This window comes from Pundamilia nyererei, unplaced genomic scaffold, assembly GCF_000239375.1.
Source record: "Pundamilia nyererei isolate P.nyererei 1_Seehausen unplaced genomic scaffold, PunNye1.0 scaffold00088, whole genome shotgun sequence".
NCBI lineage: Eukaryota > Metazoa > Chordata > Actinopteri > Cichliformes > Cichlidae > Pundamilia > Pundamilia nyererei.
The window spans coordinates 1218900-1232574 of NW_005187489.1; the positions used below are offsets into that span (position 1 = coordinate 1218900).

General features: G+C 39.8%; 1 protein-coding gene across 1 annotated transcript in view; it reads right to left on the minus strand.

The window, feature by feature from the left end:
• Positions 1-12270, minus strand: part of ralgapa2 (Ral GTPase activating protein catalytic subunit alpha 2) — a 104390-nt gene extending 92120 nt beyond the window's left edge. The window contains exon 1 of the mRNA XM_005739033.1: positions 12020-12270. Coding sequence (XP_005739090.1) covers positions 12020-12125 — 106 coding nt within the window. The 5' untranslated portion in view covers positions 12126-12270. The remainder of the gene's footprint in view (positions 1-12019) is intronic.
• Between the last annotated feature and the right edge of the window lie 1405 nt (positions 12271-13675).

A 13675-nucleotide genomic window follows, 5' to 3' on the forward strand; every position in this document is an offset into this window, starting at 1 on the left:
TCCCATACTTATGTGTTGTACCTCGTTCCTCTCCTTCAGGGAACAGAAGTTATAGACATAACTAATCGTTTATTATCTGGCTCAATGAGTGTCTGTGTCTGGTAAACCGTGAGCCCATGGGCTGTAGTAACGTCACAAGCTTTTAAAAAGTGAGCTTTTAGGACATGCTGCATATGAATGCTGCTAATGAAAAGCTGAGAATGACCTCTAATATAAACAAGCCCCTAACAATAATCAAACAAAACATGCAAAGTCATAGTGGAAGCAGGGCTGACACGTTATCATTTAGAACAGAACAGCCGCTTTAAAGACAAGAACATACACCAGTCAGTGCACATCAGAAAACTAAAGGTATACTTTTTTTCCCCCCTATTGTAGGATCTGTACACCTAAGAATATAAGACAAACTTGTCCCTATACATTATTATTAGTTAGTAAAACTATACAGAATATATTTGAAATAAGATTAAATGGACAGGCATTGGGGCAAACCATTAAAAAAAATGGCTAAATCAGCAAAATGCAGAGGATGGTAGCTGCCCACCTGACAACCCTAACTCTACTATGTGTTATCCTTTGAAGTTAGTGCAAGAACCCACAGTCACCTCTGAGCACAGGAAGAATGAAGGATTATTCACTGCTTTCCCAGTAGCTTTGAAAACATGGAAGAAGTGCAGATGCACAATCTTTAACTTGGATTCAGCACATTGGCCTTAACATGTCCTGTGTATAATAAACAGTAAGAACTTGACCTTACAATATAAAAGTGCCCTGAGATGAAACTATGTGTACTTAAGAGCTCTGTGGATAAAATACAATAAAAAAAGTCTTCATATCAAACAGATTAGATTAGAAAATCATGTACCTGTAATGTAAGACGGAGAAAGAAAAGAATTGTGTAACAATTCATCACTAAATGCCTCTAAATTAAATATTATTGGCTGCTTCATATGTTTATGGTGCTGGGTGAATTTCATACATCAAGCTGTTGTGATACTAGTCTGCGCTCTTCAGCAGTGGGTAAGCCAACATCCTTAAGCCCTTAAGGATGTTGGAAAAAGCTGACAGTCATCTGCCTACAAGTACTAAAGTTCAGATAAAGAGCCTAGATGTGATTGGGAGTGTATACAATCCCTCCTAACAGACCTACTGTCCAGGCTACATGGAGAGGGTTAATGCATTAAAATTCAGTAATGAGAATACTCTAATATCTGATCACACTGCCAGCTACTAATGGTCTGCTAAGCCATTAATGATTTACAGAAAGAGAGGAACTTTATTTCTTATGCTTGCTACATCAGGACTTGCTTTTTATGAAAGAAATGTGTTAAATGAAAGAATGAAATTGTTCAATAGCATCCAGCAATGTGAGAAGATATCCAACATCATCAGGTAACAGGATGTGGACAGAAAGCGACAGAACCTGCTCTCCAGACCCAGGAATGCTGGGGATAACTCTGTATCCTCCGATTCCAACAAAATAACTCAGTCCTTTGAATGACACGCCTCCATCTGTCATTCTCCATCTGCTCGCGTCAAAAACAGGAAATGAAATTATAATGAAATGCAATCAGCCAAATAATGAGATAGGAAGGCAATGCATGGTAGCATGGAGATACAACACAGGAATTAGTGTTGAATTAATCAAGAATCATACTGAGTAAAAACGCTCTAACTTTGGCAGTGGCAACATGACTGGTGATAGACATGCTTATACAATTTATGAAACTGCTGTTAGAAATGTCTCTCACACACGCCTTTAGGGTTTATTGAAGAAGTTCAAAAACACAATAAAAATGGGTGAATGAAACAATTTTATTGGTGAAAAGAGTAAACGGGGTGTGGGCAAACTGGTTCGAGCTGAGTTTCACAAACGTTCAAAGTGCACAACAAACTCTGAGACAGAGTCAAGAAACAACAAGATCACATCTGGCTGGGTATCTGCAGGCCGAGGGCAGAAATCTAAGGCTGACGCACACGCACACGCGCGCGTGCACACACACACACACACACACACGGTCTGATAAATCTCAATATCTGCTGAGACGCACAATTTAGTGCCGACTGCATAAATCTAGAGAGCTAAACTGCCTTCAAACGTCAAATGCTGAGTTCATGCCACAGGTGCTATTTTGTTCCTTCCAGTTACTGTTTATTTTCTGATAAAGTGCCCAATAAGGCTTCATACTCACATAAAGCCTTTTTTGGTTGCATAAAATGCAGTAAAAATGACTTGTGGGGATCACCAAGTCAGCCCTATTAAACAAACAATTGCATGAACACTCTTCTAAATGGTGCTGACAGTGATAAGTTAATGATTCGGAGATCTGCAATTTTCTACAATGGAATTAATAAATACATGCCAAACACATCAGCCATGCCAGGTTTGGCTCGGAGGACACAGTTCTCCATTGTGATGTTTCCTGTTAACTGTCAGGAAAGGGCAGATGTTCCACCCCTGTGTGAAACGACCAGCTGCAAAACAATAATATGCAGCCAGAGCTAAGAGCCATAATCTTATATACTGCACAGCCGTTAAACACAGTATCTTCTCAAAATGTTCAGTCTAATACTATCAGCTCATCCTCCTGTCTAAAAAAATAAATGTAAAAAAAAAAATCACAGATTATACCTTTACTTTCTGATCTTTGGCAGCGCTGTTATCGGATAATTCATATCATCATCATCATCATGACATGAATGAGGCTTCCTTACATCTCACTGTGACTTCTACAACAAAGAGACCGAGAGCTGCTATGGTGAGAGTGGTTGGAAATACCCCAAACAGTGTTCAAGTGTTATCTAACGCTTTTGCACATCCTTTGATGCATAACCATTTCAAATAAGGTGGAAAAATGAACAGCAGCCACCCGCTGGGTAAAGCAGAACAGTCTCAAGTTTTAGCTGAATAATTGGTGTGCTCTTCTGCTGTTTGCTCTTTGAAGGCGATGGGCCACGATGCGCCACTCTGCCTACTCCCCCTGTTTAAAGTTAATCAGCAGACAACACATCCAATAAAAACTGACATTCAGTGTAACAGGTTTTGTTAATTAAACCACATTTAAGTCTCTGGGTAAATTCCAGTGTACGCCACTTATTTCAATTAAAGCTGAATCATTAGTATGCCACGTCATACACAAAAAGCAGTCGAATAAAGCCTTTGATCAGACACACTCTCATTTGCATTAGTCCTGGGCTAGCTAGCACTGCAGGTGCACTATATTCTTGCCAGAAAGGAGATGAGAGAGAGAAGAGACTGATATGTGCCCTTGGCTGAATGCTCACATTAGACACAGAGGACTCTTTAAGGGCCCCGGCACGGATGCCTGGAGGCTGCCAACACGTAGGAGCACAGATATGGCATGCCAGCTAAAGGAGAAGGCGACAAATGCACTATGGATCCCATTATACTTCCCAAATTTAGAGAGACTGCAGGAGATTGATCATAATAAAGATACGCCTGTTCCTTGAGGATTTCTTGAGAATATTCAGTTCTTTAACCAGTTCAAACATTTCATTTATTTATAAGTATTTATTATTGAATAATAACTGCAAAAGTCAGCAGCAATACCCTTAGCTATTCTACTCAAGTACCTTAGCTATAAAATATTCCAATTAACAAAATGCATTTAAGTAAGAATATTATTACCGTCATCCTTCCAGAAATAATGGAAATTCTATATGAATATGAAGCCAATTATGGACACTACTTAAAATCTGTTTTTTTCTGCTCCCCATCCTGCTCTGTGGCTGTTTGCATGTTGAGCTACGATCCTCCACTAACAGACAGCATGATTCACAGAGCCGCCCAAATGCTATTTGATCATTCTTAGTCAAGTTAACTTAGTGAAAGCGGTGACAGTGTGTCTCAAACAGTTATCATGGCTGCTACCAGTGGTCACAGTAATTAGTTACAGTAATTACATATGTCAGGCAGGAAATCCAAAGTGTGGAATCATTTTGAGAGAGTGGAAGAAAACCCTAAGAGGGTGACATACTAAGTCTGCACGCAAACAGTCCTCTTATTTGTTGACAGACATCAAACATGACATTTGAAACATGTAAGTGGACCAACATGAGCCCAGTCTTTCTATTCAACATGTTTTAATGTTGAATAAAAAAAAAACAAAAAAAAAACCAAACTTGTCAGTTATTGCACTGCATTCAGAAAAAAAATGCTGCTGATAAAACAATACTGGTAACATTTTCAAAGGCTTTGTGTCGAGGGGACATTTTTCTTATAATGTGGTACGGCCTTTACAATATTATTTAACAATGTCTGTCTTAGCACTGGAAGTGAAACCATTTGTGCTCCACCCAAAATAAATACTGACATAATAAAAAAAAAATGTCAACAAATGCTGCCAATCAAAGGGAAGCCAGGGGCAGCATTAATGCAGTGCTGATGGAAACTTACTATTAAGACATGCAACAATAGTTGAATACCTTTGGAACAAACTAAAGATATAAAGTCAGTGTGCAGAGTTTGAATGTTTTATACTTAGTTAAAAACAATCTAAAGGCAGACAACAAAGGACAGACCTGCTGCCGTCAGCTGGTTTCATTTAAGTGTAAGGTTAACAGATTTCAACCATTTCTAAAGTATCTCAGTAACTGCTAATAAGCTCAAGAGTATGCCAAGTTACTCTAACTTTTTTTGTGGCTGTCTGTGCTAAAAAAATAAAAATTAAAAAAAAGGAAGCAAAGAGTTAATATATAACTTCTTCTAAAACTATTTAATATATCTACAGTATCCACACTATTAAAATGGGACATAACAAACACGTAGAGTCGATTATCAGTCCTAAAATTCCACGTTCATGAATGTAAATGAAGAAGAAGACAAAACAGGAAAACATATCTCCTGTAGGAAGTTCTTTGCAACCCACAGAAGGTTGATATTTGACCAAAGTGAAACAAAGTTAATCATAAATCTGCTGCAACCAGCAGAGAAGGACACATCTGTCACATGATGCAATAAGGAGCAATCAGTGTGAGGCACATTTGAGGCCTTGATAGCACACAGTGAACATTTGTGTTACTAAATGCGCTCCAGGCTTTGCCAATCTACAGATGTCAATCATAATTCGATGCTCGCTGGGACAGAATGATTTTCCTTATCAGGGGGTCTATTAGAGCCATTTGTTTTATTACTGACAAGACCCGTCTTCTATGGATTGCTTCGGCCATTAAAGCTTTTATTTTGCAGCACTGGGCAAATGTACAAGTGGTTGGCTGATTGTGAGCTTAGCTTAAGAAAATAAATAAAATATTTCCAAACTTTGTGTTTATGGTTGAAACAGACATTTACTCATCATAATCTTTCAAACTTATAAAACTGTATTTTAGATACAAGATCCACAAAACTGACATGATCTAACAGACATGTCCAATATCAGAATATCCTGTCATTTGTCAGAGGCACTCACACCTTGCTGACTTGTATATTAGCCAATGCTTCACTGATCAATTGGTGGACCCATAACTAACATGGTGCTAGGGTAAAGCAACACTGCAAAGGCTGCCACACTCTCAAAGCATCAGCTATACTCATGGAAGACCATAAACTAAATCTCATCAGGCTTGTCATAACATGATGTAACATGATGGTGTGGATAAAAAGTCCTATTTAGACGTATTATTTATGGTTGAGGGTGTAGAGCTTCATTAAATCAATCACAAGAATGAAACTGTGATGAAAAAGGACTTTCCTCCAATCCCATCACTTTTGGTCCATGTCATTTCATTATGGTGCCACCATGCCAAACACTGCATGAATGCCTCTTGACTTGCAGTTAGTGTCTAGCTGTGTAACAGATTGGGGCCTATGAGTCTACAGAGAGCACAGTGTGAAGTGGTCATGCTACAACTGGCAAAGCCTGACCTTATCCCAGTCTGAGCCCACACATTAGAAAACAGCTTATCGCAGAACGGAGCTGCTAAACTGGCAACACTCACTCTTCCTCTCCACGCACCATCTTTACTTTTATTGAGAGCTGTGGAAACGAAAGACCAAACTGAAACAAGCAGACAGGTAAAGACGCAACAGCTGACCACAAGGCAAGGTCACATGAACACCTGCAAGTGTGTAACCCCAAACAGAGGTTCTATTTTCATTGAATATCAATTTGTCACTGACTATTTTTGAAACAAACACCAGCCTCGATTGTGCTTTACTCAAACTACTAATCTGATGGACTGTAAGCCAAACCTGAGTGTTTGTTTTTACTTGGCTTTAAAACTGCTTAAGATTAGCGGGAGCTTGTGCATTCAAAAAGGCAACATGAAATGTAAATCCACCCTGAGATCAGATCTCAATAACATGCTGCCACAGTAAAACACGGGGGCTAGGTTTAAGTTTGGCCATTATAAAAACAGGAAAGGTCAACAGTGAAACCTGTCAAACTGGTTTTGCAGTGGGTGAAACACAGATCACCCACAGCACAACACAGGGTTTTGGTGTTTTTCTCTCCATTTCATCTGCTGGCCTGTAGCTAAAAGGGGAGGAAAGGAATTCATTCAAAAGCATGTGATTTAAACATATCTTTATATCTGAAATGTGGGCTCTGATAAACAGCAGTGATGGCAAAAAGAAAATAAAGCCAAGAACATTTCCAAAAGACTCAAAGAAATGGCCCCAGAGTTTATTCTGATGGTGTATGAGAAACACCTGAAAACACAGACACGGGACACCCTAAAACTGTCACTACTACGGTATGGACGTACTTCAACATCAACTTAACACTAATAAGAGCCCTCCACTCCTACTGAGGTGTGCCGATCCAGCATTCATAATGCGCAATAGCTAGTTTCTGTTTTATGGTGCCATGATTTGCAATTCTAATCACCCAGGGACTGCGGGATAGGACTTCTTTGTACTGCCAAATGCTTATCTTGACTCTGCCACCAGTTTAGAAGCCACCAACATTAACAGCAGAAACAAGGGTGGAAACAAACTGTTCCTCTTATTACATCTACTTTTTAATCTTGTTCTTAAAGCCTGAAGCTCTTTGCCTACAGAGTTATTAATCTCTGATCTGTTCCAATGTAGCTAATGAATAAATAAATCATCATTCATTTACCAGAGTGACTCTGACAACTACTGGTCAAAACACTCGTTTTCCACCTTCCACCTGCTTCCTGTGTGTGGCCAGATAACTCAGTCTTTATGTAGAACTGAAGCTTTTTCCCCAGCTTACCTTAGTTCCTCTATAACTTCTTTTAAAAAAGCTCTTCCACTGATTTATCTAAAACAAATACGGGGATGAGGTTTTACATTCGTCTGCCCAGCAGCTATCTGTTAGATCATCAGCCATTTTTCACACTGTAATAGGCTCACATGAGCCTTTTTGCAGATGTGGACAAAAACAAACATGTTTTGCTGCTTTTACATTTTTGAGATCATGACAGTTATAATCCAGTCTCTTCTTTTAAGGATCGATTTTTAAGAAGTCTAGTTGTCTCTAGGGAGGGGGGCGATGCTGCTTCTGATAAATAGCCCTGAGAGACTGAAGCTGACACTTTCATTACGATCAACTGCACCATGATATACACATATTTGGGTTTTATTACTGACTCAAAGGGTACTTAAATCAGTGAAGCAGCACAGTAAGTAACAATAACATCTAGAAGTGACTATTTGATAACCTGCATGGCTAAGTTCTGTTTTGCTGCAGAAGCGTCGTCTACCTGTTGATGCCAGTAGCTGCTCCCATTCTTGATTGACAAGACAGTAAAAATTATAGACTTTATGAAAGGAAATAGATCTTCCCCTCCAGCCTAAATAAACCATGTGGTTAACATGACCACCTTGGTAGATATCACTGCAACACAATAAATAATTGATATCCATGACAGAGTCATAGTCCTGCCGACCCTATCAACTAATATAAAGCAGTTAAAAACATTCACCTTTATGAGCAAATATATATTAAATATACATTTAACTGATAAAGTCTACAACAATTTATAATGTACAGTCAAATCAGGCAGCTTTACACTATTCCATGATTATACAGTGTTAGATATTCCTCATTTCTATTCTGAAGCATCTCTGTGCTTCTCTTAATAAGGCATTTAGCACGTGTTAAGTACGTGCTAAGATGCTAAATGCCTAGACCATTATGAGAGGAGGTGCTGCTGTAATAGGCAACACTACAGAGCTGTTAAAGCTGCCATCTAATCTAAGCAGCACACAATGCTTCTAACATCATTATATTAACAGTTTATCTGACAGGGAACTAACAATGATTTCTTTCTGCATACTTCTTCATTTATCTGGAAACCAGGTAAATGTTTTGGTTTAAAAGTGGTCAGATTTATTTTACTTGTAACATTAAAGAGTCCACTTATGCCAATTAGTGTCAAAAAGCTTTAATCATCCATGATGACTCGGATACAAGTTTAGTTGGTGATAGCATGAAAATAAGAAACAAAACTCAAGACTGTGAAAGGTTAATAAAATCCTGAAAGGACAGTTTAATATGACACTTGCATTGAACTGCACTACACTTTTTAAGTGTTGATATCCTGCCTACGCAGTGTGGGATAAAAGATGGTAAGAGGCTGGACTTGTTCACAAGTCTAACCTGAGTGTTGTACAAATGGGGCAGAATCAGAAGTCAAGTGATCTCAGCCTTTACTTCAGCCACACAGAGGACCTTCTTGAGAGCACTTCCAGTGTTGTGCTCATTGTTCCCCCCTGGTGCTTCAACTTGTGATTTCCTCCTCTAACAGCAGCACTTTCAGTTGACCCCGACCCACACAACAGCACACGAAGAAAGGCAGAGTGTAATGACACCATTTTCATTTTTTGTGAACGATGAGTACAGAGCTTCATTTTTTCCCCAGGTTTACCTTTGGTTGCAAGCTTAAAAATACCAAGACCTACAACAAACACACCTGAGTGTTATCACTGGCAACACTTGTTCCAGTGCAGTTCACAAGCAGATTCCAGCTGAGCCTGTTTACACCAGCTGAAAAGTAAAGAAACAACAGCTAATTTACTCCTTCAACCAAGGCACCCGGTCTCAAGTCCTCACAAACGAAAAGCTTTGAGTTAAACATTTACGAGCTTCAAATGCAGCAGCGTGACTCGTTTATAGCTGACTTGGCACTAAAAAAGAAATACTGCCCCGGGGATACAATGGGTATTCCTCCAGACAAACACTGTTGTTTACATTCATGTCAATGAAGGATTTCCTACACTTTCATCATCATACTCCAGGTCACTATGAACAACCTGGAGCACTGGGATGCACAGCGAGCTCAGCAGGTGGGGGCCGAGGATGAGAAAGACTTCGCACAGAGAGAAGTCAAAGGAAAAGCGGTTGGTGCCACAAGTGTGTGAAGCAGTGAGTGATCAGGTGGTTTTGCTGGGCTCCTGTAATTAACAACCTCAGCCAAATGCAGCCAGGCATGACCAGCAAATTAACATGCAGCAGCTTTCACACTCTATCCCACAGATCGGCTCAGTGAGCAGAAAACCAATAGAGGGCCACTCTGAAAATAGCCCAGACCACAGATTGTCCTTTCAAGTACAATACTGCTGATAGTACCACTGATCTAACAAGCCTGTTTACCAAATTTCTGGTGTTGGTGTTGCAATGACATAAAGAGGTCAAATTTTGGATAACTTAATAGACAATGACCTTGAGAGAAGACGAGCGGGTTGAAAACTTCTGTGCAGAAATTAAAGGATTACTGAAAACATAAGAGTCATTAAAAAACATACTGTGCCTTAATGGTATCTTCTCCTTGGAACATAGTAAATAAGTGTGGTAAACCCCAGCTGTGGATGCTTGACATACAGGTTGTAAAGTTTAACAAGAAGCTACATATTAAATTTCCTCCCACCAGAAGCTGTTCCAGCCTGCCGCCTCTGGAAATGTCTTCTCTTGCTAGTGTTATGAATAATAACATTTAAATATTTCAAAAAGATAAAACAGCGTGATTGGTGAAAGAAGGTCAGCTCTATCCAAGTCCCTGTCCTGCCCTGTCCTCCACCTCACCCCCATCTCTCATCAAGCTTCCTGCCACACAGGAACCAGCAGAACCAGGAGGAAATCCTTCCTGAACTGCATGCTCGGTGTAATCTGGGAATTTGGGGGACATTGCAACGTCGGCCCAACTATCAGCTGCTGGACAAACAGACCAGCCTTATCTTTAGCTGCACATGAGGGAAAGAAAAACACAGATGGCAGGCAGAGCACTGTGCTGACCTCCACCTTGGCTGTACTAGTCTTGACATTGAAAGTTTGCTATGATAGCAAAAAAACTTCAACCATATCAACTTCCCACAGCTTTGCTCAAGCTACAACTGTTAGGCTGACAGTGGCTATTACAATCCTGCTGCAGTACTGAGGATCAATAAATTGGATAACAAGTCACTATATGAAAAGGTTACAAGCAGGCACGTGTCAATGAACCGATGGTTTAAACTCTAAACATGGCAAACGTGCTCGGACTTTCCTCTGAATACCACTGCCACCACAGACATACCAAACTTTAGAAGCTCTAAAAGTGCTTTAACTAAAAGCAATTAGTGTTTACTGTAACTAAAACGTACCCAAATCAGTCATCGTGTGTATTTTGGGACAATATGTAAAAAGGTTTCCAATATTTTTCAAAGCTTTATGTAAAAAAATAAATAAAATAAAATCTAAATGAAAACAAGAGAAGAAACTGTGTTTACTGCATCTGTTTTCCAGCTACTCTGGGGATATAACCATTAATCATCAAATAAAAACAAGAGAAAATTAACTGCCTAGATGTTCACCTCTGTGTGGTCCACGTCAAGAAATACACATACATGACCTACTTTGAATGATATTTCTGAAAGACATGATTTATTGCACTCAGAGTGAGCAGATTGCAGTTTTTCTCCAGATCTCTTTGTTCCTCTCCACACTGACCTCGATTACTGACAAAGCACGGAGAATAACAGAAGTCCACAAGATATAGTACAGCATTCATGATGTTGTCAACAGAGTTCTGATGGGAGGCGACTGTAACATTTGACCTCCTGGCCTCTAATACAACGTTTGAGTTCCAAATACGAGAAACCAATAATACACCAGTGACATATCACCAGATATTAGCCTATTACATATATTTTTCAGCCAATGGATGCGCTCTTCATTTATAAAAAGGATGATGGTGCCTTCAAATTCCAGCACTGCATTTATTTTTGTCTTTGATATGATTCGGCATGATAAAATGTACAATTTGCACGTCATCGGTTCTGCTTAAATCAGTGTAGATTCAGCATTCACTTGTCATTATTACAGTTTATCAATGGAACAAGCCGTGCAAACTCAGACCGTTTAACAGCTCGTATGGACAACACAAGTCAGGTGACTGCAGAACATAGTCGTGTCTCTTTTTTATTAACGCAGCGCAAGAAGACAACAGTTTTATGAGCCTCATAAATTCTGCACTTCCTTGTCCAGTGGATTAAAATAAATGACTGCTCTTGTGTAACACGTTTATGTCAATATCATGTCAAATTTCTCAAAAAAAAGGTAGAGGCAAGTTGACTGAAACTCGGGAAGGTAGCCTGCAGTAAGAAAGCCCTGTCTTCTCTCCAAAAGTCCAAACAGAGACTTCAACCTGTGCGACTCGATGCTGAATGACGAAGCTTCAGTTACGTGTTTAACACTATAATGATGGCACAGGACCGAAGAGCAGCAAAGCCTGTTCTCGGCATCTGTTTCCCTGCATCAGTTAGCATTATTGGCTGGCTAGGTAGCCGCAGGGGAGCTAGCTTGTATTAGCTAGCATCCATACCTCATCACAGTGCGATTTGTCTCATATTTTAAATGAACAAAGACTTCAAACAGCAGAGGGTACCGGCATAATGCAGATGCATGTTACAGGTCAGCCGGCTGGACTCGCACTAAGCAGCCAGCTGACCTGACGCCTTGTTTGACGTTAGCAGTCGGCTGGTGCCAGCTAGCTAGCTCCACTTAGCTAAGCCTCGACGATGCAGCATCCAGCTCCCCGGTGACATTTCACTCACCTAACAGAGTCCGGAGGTGTTTGAACCGGGTAAACACATCCTTCTTTGGGTCCAGAACTTTCTGTGTAGATTTCTTGACGTCGCCATGCCCCCTTCGAGTGAACATTACGCTTTAAAATGCGACCGTGGAAGCTGAAATCACCTGTCTTTCACCATACACCGAGCCTCCCGTGTGGCTGTCACTTTCCTCACTGCTACTCTGCTTGCTCGGTAAACAGCCGCCCGACGGCCGCTGGAGTCTCCTATTTTTGTGGGTGTGTAAACACGGAAGCGCAGTCTAACGGAGGCGTGGTTAGACCTCATGAATACGCCTCCGTGTTTATGTCTTTTACACCTTGCACCTTCAGCTTTACTCTCCGTCCCTGCTGGAAGTAAGGTAACTCATTTCAGTTTTCTAGGTTAAGAACAGACTTTTCAAAGCACCACGGAGGAGTTTGTCTACTTTAATTTCAGAAACTGATAGTAGTGGGCTTGAGTGCACTGTCCTGTCTAAAAGTTTGAGTATTGGCAGCAAGCTTTAGTTTAAAAATGGGACTGTGAGACCGTATACCTCTTTATTTTGATAAAAGGGGGTTGATATAGCTCCTAAGCGCCCTCTGGTGTCTAAGGTAAAACACTACAGTAGAGGAGCAGTGGATGGATATTCATGATACTATACACTGATAAGAAAAAGTGATTTCCATATTTTCCCCAAAATGATTGTCTGTATTTAAACTGTTGTAAATGACTCGTTGGCCTATGTTCAACATGTCGTTCATGAATGATATTAAGACATTTTTAAGCAGAAAGAACAGAAAGAAAGTTTATTCTTTATTTTAATGTCATTCAAATTAAAAATGTGTTTTACAAGAGATCGAACCAAGAGGAAATTGTAACAAGGATAATATCACAGTTCTGATTTTTTTTGTAGGTACAATAACTCAGACTCATAAAGATACTTGTAAAAGAGGTAATTTCTTTATTTTTTATATATGACCCCAGTCATAAATCCTGTTTCATAAATCACCTTTTGGCATAACAACAACAACAAACAGAAATGTGCTTGCAAATTAGAATTTGTTTCATGGAAATTAAAGATAAAGTAGTGATTGCTCATTTTGTCCAACACAAGGTCATCAGGTGAGTGAAGTATAATTAGTGAATTGAAGTATAAAAGTATAATTGGGTTGAAAAACAAACCCAAACAAACAAAAACAAACTAAAATAATATGCTCTTGAAACACTAACTAAAATAAGATTTGAAAGAATGTACAGAATGCTTTCCCTTTTAGTCTCTAACACTAAAGCTAGAGAGGGACACGGTGCATATGTTCACACATATTAATAAAATAAATGAAAGTAATATCAAAACTAAGGGTAACTGACAAATGAAATCACCACTTTTTGAAGGACATAAACAAATCACAATTATGACACAACTGCTCCCTTTAGGGATCATCACAGGGTATATAACCCTAACCCTTACCCTGGCTCCATCCTTCTCTGTCACACCAGCCCTCTGCATGTCCTCCTTCACTACGTCCATAAATCTTCTCTGAGGTCTTCCTCTTTTCCTCCTGCCGACCAGCTCCATCTTCAGCATCCTTTGTCCACTGTGTCCAGTATATGCTCTATCCCACCTCTGCACATGTCCTAATCATCTCACCTCGCCTCTCC